The sequence below is a fragment of the Suncus etruscus genome, chromosome 4 (assembly GCF_024139225.1).
Source record: "Suncus etruscus isolate mSunEtr1 chromosome 4, mSunEtr1.pri.cur, whole genome shotgun sequence".
In the NCBI taxonomy this organism is placed as follows: Eukaryota; Metazoa; Chordata; class Mammalia; order Eulipotyphla; family Soricidae; genus Suncus; species Suncus etruscus.
The window spans coordinates 91,663,494-91,679,471 of record NC_064851.1 but is presented as its reverse complement, the minus strand read 5'-3'; the positions used below and the strand labels follow the sequence as shown (position 1 = coordinate 91,679,471).

At 35.2% G+C, this 15,978-nt stretch overlaps 1 protein-coding gene across 1 annotated transcript in view; it reads left to right on the top strand.

The window, feature by feature from the left end:
* Positions 1–15,978, top strand: part of TBC1D32 (TBC1 domain family member 32) — a 266,472-nt gene that overhangs the window by 158,469 nt on the left and 92,025 nt on the right. Inside the window, 2 exon segments of the mRNA XM_049772618.1 lie at positions 814–922; positions 2,515–2,608. Of these exon segments, the coding sequence (XP_049628575.1) occupies positions 814–922; positions 2,515–2,608 (203 nt within the window).

The window sequence follows — 15,978 nt, the reverse complement described above, 5'->3', positions numbered from 1 at the left end:
CCATTATATGAATTCAATAGATTTAAATAACAAATTAGTAAAAAGAAATTAAGGCATAAAGGCCACCATTAGGAAAATTATCAATTTTCTGAAAGGGGAATTGAAAATAATTGTTTTCTACATTATTTTATTTATTTTATCCTTTTCTATATTGTTAATAATTTAATTTTTTATTATTGTTACTGAAGTCTCATTACTTTTAAGTTCCTGCTACATGAGTTAGATGAGCCACTGGGTAACCTTTGATTTTGTGTCCTTGTTGTACTATTCTTTACTTTACTTTATTATTAAAAATTATATTAGCTTGAAGTTATAAATTCTAATTATTCCAAGGTGAGGTTATGGTATTGTCTTGGTATTTTTTACTTATACAAAGAAGTTGTCATTCCTCAATTTGAATAACATGTATTGAGTACATCTTGAATAGCCAGCATTAATACTGCATTTGTAAATTTTTTTTTATTTGGGGCTGCTATATGTAGTAGTGTTTTGACATTATTCCTGACTCTAACCTTAAGGATCATTCTTGACAGTGGGAATTGAACCATAGTTGACCACACTTGGAGCAAGTACCTTATCTACTTACTATTTGCATTTGTAAATTTAAGTATGTGCTTTTTATGTTGGATAGTCCTTAAACTATAATAGCTGACCATATAAATATTATAGGTTTGATATAGAATTGTAGTAATGACAGTTTTAGGAACTTTGGAATGTTAGAGTTATCTCTTTCAACAGTTTTTATTAATTGCATCTTCATCAATTTTTGTCTGCTAGAAAACATGACCAAATATTGACACATGTGTTTTTCAGGGATTTTATAATTGATGGATTATCAGTAGAAAGAAATCACATTCTTGTTAGACTTAATCTTATTGGTGGGCCTACAGAACGAATTTTGCCTTCAAGGACACTAGAAAAGGTAAGTTTGGAAAAGGGAGAAATGATTTTCTGTTTTTTATATATAATTTTTTTCTTTTGGGTTTTTAGGCCACATCCAGTCACATTTAGGGGTTATTTCTGGGTGTGCACTCAGAAATCGCTCCTGGCTAGGGGGACCACAGGTCGGGATGCAGGGGGATTGAACCACACTCTGTCCTAGGTCAGCCGCATGCAAGGCAAATGCTCTACACTGCGCCATCGCTCTGGCCCTAATTTTCTATTATATCTTGAAGCAAGTCAACCAAGCCTGTCTAATAGGTATCACATGACCTCTTCACAAAATTTAAGTTTGTAGGCTGGAGAGATAGCATAGAAGTGGGGCGTTTGCCTTGCATGCAGAAGAATGGTGGTTCAAATCCCAACATCCCTTATGGTTCCCTGAGCCTGCCAGGAGTGATTTCTGAGCATAGAGGAGTCAGGAGTAGCCCCTGAGCACTGCCTGGTGTGACCCAAAAAGCAAAAAAAAAAAAAAAATTCAAATTTGTAACTTGAAATAAATGCCATTATTACAAAGCTTATGATGCAAGTAAACAAGTTTAGATGTGAAAATATTCATGTTATGAGGTCATGAATGTTAGTTTCTATTTTATGAACCTGAATGTTATGGTCATTTTTGGTGTGTATCTTTAATATGTTAATGTATTTACAATATTGTCTATCTCTTCATCATAGTTTCCCATGCACATAATTCTAATACTATACCCCTTTCCTGTGCATCTACCTCTCTACCCCAAAGATCTTAACTCTCCACCCATTCAGTATTTCCCCCCACTGCCAACTCAGTTGTGTAGATCAGTTCTCCTATTGTGTAGCGTTTGGTCCTTTATTTCTTTGCTGTTCAAAATATGAGAGAACAATACATAATTTCTATGATATAGACCATATATTTTGTGCATACTTAATAGTATTGAGTGCCTTTTAGTATTAAGTTTGACCTCTTGAAGGTTTTTAATGTTGTTACTGTTAAATGTATTTTTATTTTGACTCCCAAGGAAAAGTGTAGTAGAAATAATTGACAGAATAACACAAGCAATTTTTGAATATAACACAAATAGTCCAATAGAACACGTTCATTTTTAAACTTTAATTTTTGTTTCATGGAAAAATACTAAAGTAAGTTTTTTGTTTGTTTTTAATGGTTTTTGGGCCACTCAGCAGTGCTCAGAGTTTACTCCTGGCTCTGTACTGGGAATCACTCCTTATGGTGCTCTGGAGACCATTTGGGATATGAGGTGTCGAACCCAGGTCATCTGTGTGCAAGGCAAATGCTCTACGTGCTACACTATTATTCCAGCCCACTAAAATAAGTTTTAGTCCTAGTTGCTGGAACAAGTTACAATATGTTTTGCTTCATGCGCTTAATTGATGTTGCTTTTATTACATTGCTTTTTACTATTATCCATTTTAGTATCGAGTTAAAATATCCCAGAGCTTTAGGTAATTAACTTAATTTGTTAAATTTATTTCAAGAATTTATGGAACAAATGCTAACTTAAATTCATTATATTTTAGGAAGCATAAATTTTAATATTATATAAACTAATTTCTCAAATGAAGCTCTTCTTTTGTTAGGGTGATGATCCATATCCTTGGCCAATGTTTTCATCATATCCTTTACCAAATTGCTATCTCTCTAAAGGAACAAGAAATGCTGAATTAGAACAAGGTAAAATATTTCCATCAAATTTCATGTCACTTTAGTGTTCTTATACTTTGAAAAATTAAGTATTGAAGAGGAAGATTAATACTATTGTTATTAAAACTATGCATTGATACATTTGTCTATTTATATATTTTATATTTCTTACTAAATATTTAATAATAATAAATAATTCTCATCCTTGATATTTTTTGGTTTAATAAAAAAAATGTCTTTAAGAACCAGTGTGATGTTACAGTGTGTAGGGCATTTGCCTTGCATGTGTCAGACCCTGGTTTGATCCTGCATACAACATACAGTTCCTCAAACATTGCCAGTTATGATCCATGAGCACAGAACCAGGAAAAAGCTCCGAATACCATTGGATGTGGCCCCCAAATTAATAACAATAAAAACAAACATTTTATTTTATTTTTTAAATGATAATTTTTATTGTGACTAAAGTAAATTACAAATCTTTTACAGTAATATTTTAGGTACATAATGACATTGAATCAGAGGCATTTCCACCACCAGTGTTGTCCTCCTTCCATCCCTGTTTCCAGCATGCATCCCATATCCTCTTCATTTGTCCCCTGGGCTGCTAGTATAACTGGTCCCCTCTATATCTAGCGTGTTGTAGATTGGATATCGATTTGTTGTTGTTGGCTCTGGAATTGGTGTTTAAGTCTGCTCATTTTTTTATTTCTACTCAATTTTCATATGACTGTTTGGTCTTGGTACCATCCATTTCCCCCTCAATTTATGAAGCAGAACAAGAATGATCAAGTTATGTGATTCTGCTTGAAGGGAAAAAGAAAAAACAAAGCAAAAAAAAAAAAACTATCTAAAGCGAAATCTATCTAAAGTTTATAAATATCAATTTAAGAGAAGAAAGGGAAATGGAAGATAAACATAACAAAAAGACAAAAATAATATTAAAAAAACAGGTAAACAAGAAAAAAATCAACAAACAAACAAACAAAAAAAGAAAATACAAGCACCATAGCAATACAGACAACAGCCAAACAATAGCAATAAGCCCGAAATGAAAAAAAATTTTATCTTTTTTTTTTTTTGCATAGGTACAGTAAATATTGGGGAAATTAGAAAGGGAATTTTCTTGGCCTAAGAGATACAGGGTTTCTCTACTGTTGAAGCATACTGTGATGGAAATAACTACAGGCTTTTTACATACTCCTTTTCACTCCCCTAGGTCTTCTTATGGTGCCAGGAAACTTTCCACTCCATCATGGATGACAAAATCAGGCCTTTGTAACTACAGATCTTGGTATTTGCAGAGGTCATATGATGAAGCCTAGGACAGAGTCTTTCTTTACCGTTCTAGAAGTTCTGTTCCATCACTGTTGTTTAATCAATCTTTTGTAATTGATGGTCTTGGTTTTTGCACCAATTCTAGGTGCAAAGGATAGAGTCTCATTCTTACATTATGTTTCCAGAAGCTCTGCTCAGTTGCAGTTGTCTCAGTCAGACCTCTGGAATTAGAGATCTTGGTTGTTGTACAGACTGTAGGCCTAGGCCTAAAAGTCAACATTTTAAAAACATATATTTATATATATGCTTATATATATAAATATATAATATGTATATATTATATATAAAATATAATATATATACATTATATATTAAAACATATGTAAAACATATATTATTGACAGTTATGAAGAGTTTTAGTTAATAGTAATATTTGGAGAGAGAATATCCCACATAGTTAGAAGGTAACCTGGGGGCTAACTGAAAGTCAAGTCATTCAAGTCAGCTCGTTTGGATTGTTCTGTGTATGGCCTGGTGAAACAATAGTGCTCAGACTGGCAGTGCTGGGGTCTACTAAGGCCATTCTGGCAGAGTTTGGAGGCCTCCAGAGCTACACCTGGAAATACTTGGCTGGCCAAGTGATGTGGTGCCTATGTTGAAACTTGATCATGGTGTATGTCAGTCATGTGTCTCTTAACTACTGAGCTATTTCCTCATCCCAGTAGTAATACCTTTTCATTTCTGTTTGTATATATTTGTGTTTGTGTTCAAAAATGTAATGTAATTATATAATTAATTTGTTTTACTTCCTCTTGGGCCACACCCAATAATGCCCAGGACTTCACACTGGTTCTTTGCTTAGGAATTAGTTCTCATGGCACTGAGGTGTCCTGTATGTTTTCTAGGATGGAACTTGAATTGACAGCATGTAAGGCAAGGGCCTAACTGTTTCTGTCCTACCTCCAGTCTTAGTAATCAAAATCTTCAGTTATTCTCATTTTAAAGTAGGTCATTTATTTGCTCATTTTCTTTATTTCTGAGTGGAGTGGGTGAATTGACTTTTTACCCATACTTACTGGTATCCCATGCCTTCTTCTGGCTCTGCTCAGAAATTGCCCCCTGGCAGTACTTGGGGAACCAAGTGGTACCAGGGATTAAAGAAGGGTTTGACCTCATCCAGTGCATATGTTTAACCCCTGTACAGTCCTGCTTTCTTTAATATAGTTCTTGATTGATGATTATATTTAAAAAATTATCCCATTTTCCTTATTTCTTCTTAAATAGCATTGTTATATTTGCTAGGATTTATTTAGATATATGTTCTTTAAATTTTTAGATATATTTCAGAGGGATGAGGGTTTGGCCACAGCTATTGTTTTTGGGAGCTACTCCTGACTTTGTGCTCAAGGGTACTTCCTGAAATGTATATGCTACCATAAGGTTTGGGGATCAAACCTGGTCCTGTCACCTGCAAGGCAATAATTACTTTAATCTCTATATTGCTTCTCTAACTCACTTCTTTAGTTTTCTTTTAAATACCATAATTGGTCAACTTTCTTCAAAATATTTTGATAAAACATTGTCTTCTCTTGAACCAAAAAAAGCAGAAGGAAATAGAAAAATCAAGATTAAATTGATTCAGAAGATATTTATGTCAAATAGCATTTTATATGAATCATTGTTCAGACAATTAAAATAAATAAAATTAATGATATTTTTCTAGCTCTACTGTTCTAACAGTCTATAAAAGGAGGATAATCTTAGATTCACTGCCTAGCAGTGTATTACTATAAAATGGTTATCAACCTCAGATTGGTCTAAAATGCCAGTACCTCACAGCCCATTTAGTCTCATAGTCTCAATATCTACTCAGCACTTCCTCCTAGTAACAAGGATACTTGTGACATTATACGCTCTTTCTTGTTTAGCATAAAAAGTGTTTTGGACACTACTGATAGTCTGGGAATCACCTTAGGCAGTACAGTATAAATGGAAAATATACACCAAACATTCTGATATTGCTTGTTGTCAATGATCCTATATTCACAGCAGAAAATGAGAATGAAAATCAGAAAAGGCATGTTGTGCTTTCTGTTGTCACTAAAAATAGTGGCAATGTCTCTGTGAACTCAGCAAGGTAAATTGAGCCAAATGTGACTTTTAACTGGTAAAAGACTGCTAAATAAAAAGCAGTCTTTCTGCTTAAAAACACTTTAGTAAACCAAGCATTAACTCTGTTTCTTAACAAATACTGCTTGTTAATAAGATAGGACACAAATGGCTAGGTTAAAGGAAAGAGTTCATTTACTTTCCATTTTGCCTTTTTAGTTTGAAAGCAATGATTCACTGATTCCAGTAGGTATTATTTTGTCATTATTTGCACTGTAGAATTTTTCAACGTCATTTCATTGTTGTGGAAATAGAACCACTTTACTTGTTTGCACATGGTGACATCCATCTGATTTGGCCCCAACTTCTCGATTTATCCTCCTTGCTACTGTTAGCAATTCCTCATCTGTTAAATTGCCTCTTGTTAGATCATTTGGCATCAGTGGTATTATTAGGAGATTTATCTTCAACTGTAACTAAGAATTGTGAACTTCATTATGGCTCAGTTATTTTTGTTTCCACATTTTGTAGGGTCATTAAAATTCAAAGTCCTTTAAAAGCTTATGTGTCTGTATATATGCATATATATGTACATACAGTATTGACATATATATTATGTGTACATCTATGTTCCTCTATATATCTCAAAACTGTATATGAGCATATATACTCACATGAGGATTTTCTTTATGTGATATAATCAGCTCCTACACAAATTAACGTCTAATTTAATTTTTTATTCCTATATTTCCTATAAATGCATATAACTACAAAGAAATAATTTTCACATATAGTAATTTGCTACTTTTTGTTTGTTCTTGGACGATAGTGGTATTTAGGACTTACTCCTGACTTTGCATTCAGAGATCACTCCAAAAAATTGATTGGGGGTTCTGGAGGGATTGAACACAGGATAAGCAAATGCAAGGCAAGTGTCCTGCCCACTGTACTCTCTCTACAACCATGTAATTTTCTGTTTTGCAGAATATTAGATGAAAGGATAGTGGCAGAGAGAAAAGTTTTACATAGTTTGAAGCATGTAGTGGGTACCATGTTAGAAGATAAAGTCCATTTGTCATATCATTTTTGTTTTGTTTTTGTTCATTTTAAATTAAGTCTGTTCAACCCTTGTGATAGTTATATTAAATAAATGTATTTGGGAGGGAAAAAAGATAAAGTGAATTATGTGAATCGACTCATAATTTAATTTTGATAATCTAATATGTGAAATCAGGAAAAATAGTGAGATAGCGGTTTATTTTATTTGTTTTTTGTTTTCTTAAACTAAAGCGAGGTCAGCCATGAGTTATTGTAATACCCTTAACCAATTTTGGTTTATTAAAATAGGGCTTTTTAAAATAAGGAAGGGAAACTCAACACTTTCTTAATGTTTTCCCCATATACGGGAAAAATGGCTTGGAGATAGCATACATTCGTTATTGGAAGCATCAACAAGACACAATCCATTCAACGAAAAATTTGCTCTTATTTTTTGTTGAAATATTCTATTTCAATTTTTATGTTGTTTACTCAGGCTAACTTATAAAACACTCAGATGACATGTATAGACTATATGCCTTACAACTGTGGAATTTCTCTCTTTATCAGGAAAACATTGTATCTATATTTACACAAGGGACTGATAGTGTCAACATGAAGAATAAGTTATTTTTTCTTATTGACTATATGTCTCTAGTACTCCTAACAGTGAAGGAGTGGCAGAAAATGAGCACTAACACACAAAGTTGCTTGCATGCTACTTGGCATTGTTTGCTTTTCTTTGGTCTTGTAAATTTAATGGAAATTCACTGAAAGCCTAAAATATGAGCCACTCCTGATGCAGGTGAACTTTTGAGTAATTCTATGAACTCCTCAAAGGGTTTTTATGAAGTAAAGAAATAGTAATAGCTAATAGAGGTACACATAAAAATAAGTTACTTTTTAACTTTTTTCTCTCTTGCCTTTTCTTTCTTTCCCTAAAGTCTTTTCTTTTTCTTTTTCTATATCATTAGTCCTCATAGTCTGCATCTACAATTTAGATGTTTTCTAATTTGTTTTGTTTCATTTTGTTTTAGTTTTTTTTTAAGTAGCGTTGGGCTGGGCATATTATAGTTCACTGTTATAGAGTACATCTTTACATGCAAGGGACTCTGATTTGATTTCCCTTACGACCTGGTTCCCTGATCATTGTAGACTGTTGTGCCCCTCCCCAAACTTCTCCCAAATAAAAGTAGCTTATTGAGACATAAGTAGTATACCATTCAACTCACCATTTAAATTGTATGCTTTTAATGTTACTTTAGTATACTTAAAGATATGTGTACCCATTATCACACCAGGTGACGCGAGGGTTATTCCTGGCTATAGGCTCAGAAATCGCTCTTGGCGTCGGGGACCATACGGGATGCTGGGGGATCGAATCACTGTATGTCCTAGCCTAGTGTGTGCAAGGCAGAGATGCCTTACGCTTGTGCCACTGCTCCGGCCCCAACCATAAAAAATTTTAAAGTCTTTATTTTTTATCTAGTGAACTCTAGAAGTCATTGAATAAGGAATGACCCTCCGGAATAGCTGTCTGTATCCCTCCCCGCCTTCCACCACAACAAAAGAAACACAAAAAATATTATTCTTGTGTGTATACATACCATAGTTTGTATTTGTATTTGCTTGCTATGAGATTTTTGGATTTATTTCACATTTGACTTTTAAAATCATGTTTCTAGGAACATTCCTGTACAATTTTCTACCAGAACATATTTTTCTCTATTGGACTTATTAAGAAATGAATTTACTGTGTTATATGGGGACTATAGGATGCTAGAGGATTAAACAGAGGTTGGCTGCATGCAAGGCCAACACCCTACCCAATGTACTATTGTTTTGGCACATGCCTTACTGTTTGTTTGGGTTTTTTTTTTGGACCACACCCGGTGACACTCTGGGTACTCCTTGGCTATGTGCTCAGAAATCTCACCTGGCTTGGGGGATAATATGGGATGCCTGGATTCGAACCACAATCCTTTCTTGATTGGCTGAGTGCAAGGAAGACACCCCACTGTTGTGCTATAGTTTCAGCCACTGCCTTACTGTTTTTAAAAAAGTGTACAACAATGTATGAATTTTTTTTATGACCGACTTCTTGACATCATCAAAATTTATCAAATTTAGGGACCAGAGAGATACTGCAGCAGGCAAGTCATTTGCCTTGCATACTGCTGACTTCTAGTCCCTCAAGCACTGCTAATTGTGATCCCTGAGCACAGAGCTAGGCATAAGCCCTGATTACCACTGGTAAAATGGAACAAAAAATAAATTGTTTTATAAACTACTATATTTTTCTAGTTTTGATTTTCATTTTCTTGATTATTAATATTGAACTGACCTTCATATTTCTTTGGCCATTTTAATTGGGTTTCATATCTTTATCATTAGGTTATAAGAGTACTGGGTCAGAGTAGTAGTATAGTAGGTGAGCATTTGCCTTACACATGGTTGACCTATAATCAATACCTAATACCACATATGGTTCCCTGAGCCTTGCCAGGAGTGATCCTAAGTACACAGTCAGAGTTAGCTGAGCAACACTGGGTGTTAAAGAGAGAGGGGTGGAGGGAAGGGAGAAAAAAGGAATGGGAAAGAAAGAGAAAGAGAGAGAGGTTTGTTTTAGATATAAGTCCCTTATTAGGTATTTTGGAAACTTATTCCACATTTAAAAATACATTAATTTTGTAGCCTGCCACCTTGCTATATGAGTATTATTTCTAGAAGCTTTTTGGTAGAGTCTTTAGGGTTTTCTAAGTAGAGTATCATGTCATCTGCAAACAAAGAGAGCTTGACTTCTTCCTTTTCTATCTGGATTCCCATGATATCTTTTTCTTGCCTAATCGCTATAGCAAGTACTTCCAGTGCTATGATGAATAGGAGTGGTGAGAGAGGACAACCTTGTCTTGTGCCAGAATTTAGAGGGAAAAAGAATATGGGAGGAATTAATTTCCCCAATTTTAAAACTGCATTACAAAGCAATAGTTATCAAAACAGCATGGTATTGGAATAAAGACAGACCCTCAGATCAGTGGAATAGGCTTGAATACTCAGAGAATGTTTCCCAGACATGCATTCACCTAAATTTTGATAAAGGAGCAAGAAATCCTAAATGGAGCAAAGAAATCCTCTTCAACAAGTGGTGTTGGCAGAACTGGCTAGCCACTTGCAAAAAATTGAACTTAGACCCCCAATTAGCATCATGTATGAAGGTAAAGTTCAAATGGATTAAGTACCTTGATATCATACTTGATACCATAAGGTATATAGAACAACACGTAGATAAACACTCCATGACATTGATACTAAAGGCATCTTCAAGGAGGAAACTGCACTTTCCAAATAAGTGGAAGCAGAGATAAACAGATGGGAATACATTAAGCTGAGAAGCTTCTGCACCTCAAAGGAAATAGTGCCAGGATACAAGAGCCACCCACTGAGTGGAAGAAACTATACACCCAATACCCATCGGATAAGGGGCTAATATCTAAAATATACAAGGCACTGACAGAACTTTACAAGGAAAAAACATCTAATCCCATCAAAAAATGGGGAGAAGAAATGGACAGACACTTTGACAAAAGAGAAGTACAAATGTCCAAAAGGCAAAAAAGGCCAAAAAATGTTCCACATCACTAGTCATCAGGGAGATGCAAATCAAAACAACTATGAGATACCATCTCATACCACAGAGATTGGCACATATCACAAAGAATGAGAACAAGCAATGTTGGCAAGGATGTGGAGAGAAAGGAACTCTTATCCACTGCTGGTGGGAATGCCATCTAGTCCAACCTTTATGGAAAGCCATATGGAGATTCCTCCAAAAACTGGCAATTGAGCTCCCATATGATCCAGCTAGACCACTCCTAAGAATATACCCTAGGAACACAAAAATACAATACAAAAATCCCTTCCTTACACCTATATTCATTGCAGCACTATTTACCATAGCAAGATTTTGGGAACAACCAAGATGCCCTTCAACAAATGAATGGCTAAAGAAACTGTGGTACATATACACAATGGAATATTATGAAGCCTTCAGGAGATGAAGTCATGAAATTTTCTTATACGGGGATGTACATAGAATCTATTATGCTGAGTGAAATAAGTCAGAAAGAGAAAAACGCAGAATGGTCTCACTCATCTATGGATTTGGAGAAAAATGAAAGACATTCTTGTAATAATTTTCAGGGACAAAAGAGAGGAGGGCTGGAATTTATAGCTCACTTCATGAACCTCACCACAAAGAGCGATGAGTTTAGTTAGAGAAATAACTACATTGTGAACTATCGGAAAAATGAGAATGTATGAGAGAATTAGAAATCTGTCTAGAGTAGAGGTGGGGCCGGTGTGGGGAGGAGGGATATTTGCGACATTGGTTGTGGGAACGTTGCACTGGTGATGGAGGGTTTCCTCTTACATGACTTATTTTGTCTTATTTAAAATATATTTCTTTCATTTCTTTTCTCTCTTCAGCCCCATTCTGGCTACCAGAGTAAAGCTACTCCGAATTTAGGTATTTATTCATTCTCAGCTTTTCTAGTACCTCACCTCTATGAGATAAAGATGCTGTTTTTTTTTTTTTTATTTTTGTGTGTGACCAATGTGAGTTACAGGTCTTTTATAGTTGTATTTAAGGTACATAGTGACAGTGAATTAAGGCCATTCCCCACCAGTGTTGCTGTTTTTATAAGTAATTATAGTGTCAATGTATATTGAGTAAATAGATGAATTAATATTTGTTTTTTCTTTTATTTTTCCCTTCATTAAACTCTATATCTCAAATCTTTATGAGTAGATATCAGGAATTATTGATGTGAAGTTAGTTTACAAATACTGATTCCTGTAAATGCCTCTAACTTAACATGTTTTAGAGCATTTTAAAGCTCTTAAAGCTGCTATTTTTTTATATCAATTGAAGCATAGATCTTTGTTTTTATGTATCATTTACAATGTGATACTTGATGTTTTATAGCACATAAAAGATATGTACTGAGAATATTAAATCTATGTTTTCTCACACTTGGAAAAAAAAAGAAAAAAGTCACAGCCTTTGTTCTGTGATTACTTCAAATTTAATCTTTTATGGCTTCAAATCTTTACTGCTTCCTGGACTGCACTTCTACTTATCTAATATGAAATTGATTTTCTGCCTGGCAAAACATTCTTTCAAAACTATACAAAAAAGTAAATTCCATGGTCTTATAATCATTTCTTTTAATGGAATGCATATCAGGTAATATTAAAGTCTTAGAGCCAGATCATTCACATATTTTAAATTACTTTATGTGGTCTTATTCCTTTTGAGGAAAACATCTTTTTAAAGTCTATGGTCTATGAAATACAAATAAATATCAGATTAGTTTAATTCTTTTCACAGATATGAAATAATCGTTATTTCTACAAATTAAATGGTAAAATGAAGAATATTGCCATGCAAAATTGAAGTCTACTAGCTATTGTTTTCTATCACTTGTAAATTTTCAGCTCTAAATAAATTCAGTATAATGTATATTTTGGATCATAGATTCTTTGTTTTGGTCAGATGTCAGTAAGGAAATAACTATATTGTGCTTTTAGATGAGAACTATGAATATGAGCCAGTCTATTAAGTCTATATTATTTGAAAATATTTGGTACTTTATCCAAGCACAAGCAAAATTACCAACACTCTATTACTTATGTTTTAAAATGTGAGATAATAGAAAGTTTTTTAATAGATACTATTTTATATACCTTTTCTGAATATTTTGTAGTTGCTATTTATGGTACTATTGTTTATAGATAAGTTATTTGATCATTGTATGTACTTTGTCATGGGACACATACTGACATTGAAGTTTCTAAATTGGAGATAGTGCTAAACAACCACAAGTACCAAACCACCTAGAATTGGTAACAGTTGAGACATAAGGAATAAAATTAATAGTTTTATTATATTCTTATGATAAATTCATATTCTTAAATATGTAATTATAATTTTATGACTTATTATTGAGGGGTCACTACCAACAGGTTTTGGAGGCCCTTGTTATGCAGAGGATCAGATCAGGACTCCTTTTTGCAAAGTATACATCATAGCCCTTTGAACAAAGTATATCATAGTCCTTTGAACAAACTCTCAGCCATGATGATACTCTAATACTTTCATTAAATCAAAATAATCAATATGCTAAATTCACATATTTTATTATGATTTGCCCTGGATCTCATTACAACCAAATAATTTAGACTTAGAGTCCTACCTGTGTGGACATAGTATCTGGAGTCCGACAGTTACAAATGCATGAGCTCTACTGTTGAACCACATCCCTGAGGCTTAAGTGAAGACAGAGCGAAAGTAAAAGATGGAAAAATATTGGGCTACTAACTTACCCATGCCTTTTAGGCGTTCACAGTTTCCTTGAAGAGAAGAATAGAAGAGGGAGACTAGCAGCAAAATGAAAAGTTTGTTTTGTTTTGTTTTTGAGGTTTTGAGGGAGGGGAGAAAGAAACTGAGGAGAGAGATACATGCTCAAGATTGCTGGCTTCTCTAGAGTGGAGAGAGCCCCAGTACATATTCCGGTGTTAAGTATGAACACAGGGATGTAGGAAAATACTCATCTCAAGGAGAGAGATGCAGGTAGCATGTACTATGGACACAATATGTTGTTATGTGTGGGCTGGCAATGATGTGTGTAGGTAACACATGTTCACACAGATTTTCTTTCTCTCAAACTTCCCCATGTGGGCTTTCTACCTAGTAAGCATCTTTTACTAGGGTTGTTGCCAGTGGGAAGAGTTGGGACAGTTGATGGTCTTCTTTGGTATTCCTTCTCAGGCCTTTATTCCTGCTGGAGCTTTTCTGGAAAGGGTGGTGAGGGAAGCAAAAATAAGAATGGGGGTGAGGATGGGGAAAGGTAGTCTCTCTGTGCCTTTGCTGGCTTCAATTAAAGATAGTATCCCCCTTCATTCCTATGTCTACAAGAAGACCCCTGACAGCCTTATAACTAGTGACATAAGTATCTTCTTTAGATTTCATCTTTTGTTTTATTATGTCCTAACAACTCAGTTTCTTTGAGGAAGAGGGACCTTTTCTCTCTCTGCTTTCCAGCCTGCTTCAGGATCTCTCTTCATGAAGCTTGGGGGACCATATGAAATGTCAGTGATTGAACAGGACTTGCTACATTTATATAAACACCGTAGCCCTTGTACAGTCTCTCCAGCTCATGCTCTCAGACTTTTCTCAGTGGATAGATGCCCAACTACTCTGTGATTGTCTTTTGTACAATACCTTCTTAAAGAAGACTACTGCCAAAATTTGGACTTGTTTAAAATAATAGAGCTAAAATAAGTGACTTTGTTAGCCTATTTGGAAGAAAAGATAAAAAGAATACATAGAAAAAGCAAATATTTTATAGACAAGTGCCAAGTTAAAAGGATGTTGACTATAGAAATTAATATGCCTAGGGGCTATAGTGATAGCATAGCAGTAGGGCATTTGCTTTGCACATGGCCGACCTGGGACAGACTGGGCTTGGTTTCTGGCAACCCATATGCCCCCCAAGCCTTCCAGGAGTGATTTTTGAGCACAGAGCCAGGAGTAACCTCTGAGTGCTGCTGGGTGTGGCCCAAAAACAAACAAAAAATTAATATGCCTAGATATCTGTTTTAAGTTTATAAAATCTTTTATCTATTGTATTTTATTTGGCAGAATATGTTATAGTGTTACATATTAAAGTATTAAAAATCAGTGGCATCCTAGCAAAGGAAGTACCAGATTTCTGTGAAACAAAATATTTCCTTTGTATTGATACCATACTTATAATGTTTCTCTTGAAATATATAGTGTTTTGAAACTCAAAACTTTTAAAATCCCTGTAAGCAGTATTATAAAGTTAAAATAATTTTTAAAAGTAATCTCTGATGCAAAACTTATACAGTAAACTTTTTTTTTGGTTTTTGGGCCACACCCAGTGATATTCAGGGGTTATTCCTGGCTGTGCACTCAGAAATCTCTCCAGGCTTGGGGGACCATATGGGACGTGAGGGAGGGATCAAACCGTGGTCTATCCTGGGTCAGCCACTTGCAAGGACAAATACCCTACAGCTGCACCACCGCTTGGGCCCCATATTTTAATATTTTTAATAACACCAAGATTTGCCAATTTGTTCATAATATAGTTGTTTGGGGCATTAAATGTTCAAACACTACTCCCACCACCACTGTAACCTTTTCTTCACCAGTGTCCCATTTTCCACCCATCACCTTACTCTGCCTCCTTGTGGCACAAACAAATTTACTTTATATTGTTTGTTACAACACAAAGACAAATAGATTTATCAAAATGTAGAATGACAAGAGTCAATTTGAAGTAATTGCTATATCTCTCCATGGTGTTACTGAAGTCAAGTGTCTTAAGAATTTACTGGGCTTTGGGGCCGGGCGGTGGCGCTGGAGGTAAGGTGCCTGCCTTGCCTGCGCTAGCCTAGGACGGACCGGGGTTCGATCCCCCGGCGTCCCATATGGTCCCCCAAGCCAGGAGCGACTTCTGAGTGCATAGCCAGGAGTAACCCCTGAGCGTCAAATGGGTGTGGCCCAAAAACCAAAAAAAAAAAAAAAAGAATTTACTGGGCAGTGGTTGGTGCTAGTTGAGCCTTCTATGTTACCATTTAGGTTCCCTGAGCTTGGAAAATTTCCAGGTAACTTCTCCATCAGATTTGATACTATACTACTGGATTCACAGTATTAGAAATGATGAAGTGTCATGTGGTTGGTTGCTTGTGTTGGATCTATAGATCTGGAACACAATGGTGGCTTCACAGTTTGATAAGGTTAAGTTGGGACTTGGATCATTTCTGTCAGAGGATGTAGGGTATGGCACTGGGCTGCTGTGGTTTTTCATGTGGGAAAGGGGAATCTGCCCTCACCCATGCTGAGAATACCCCAGAAGGATCAGCATGGACTAGACTACCTGGGAAGAGTC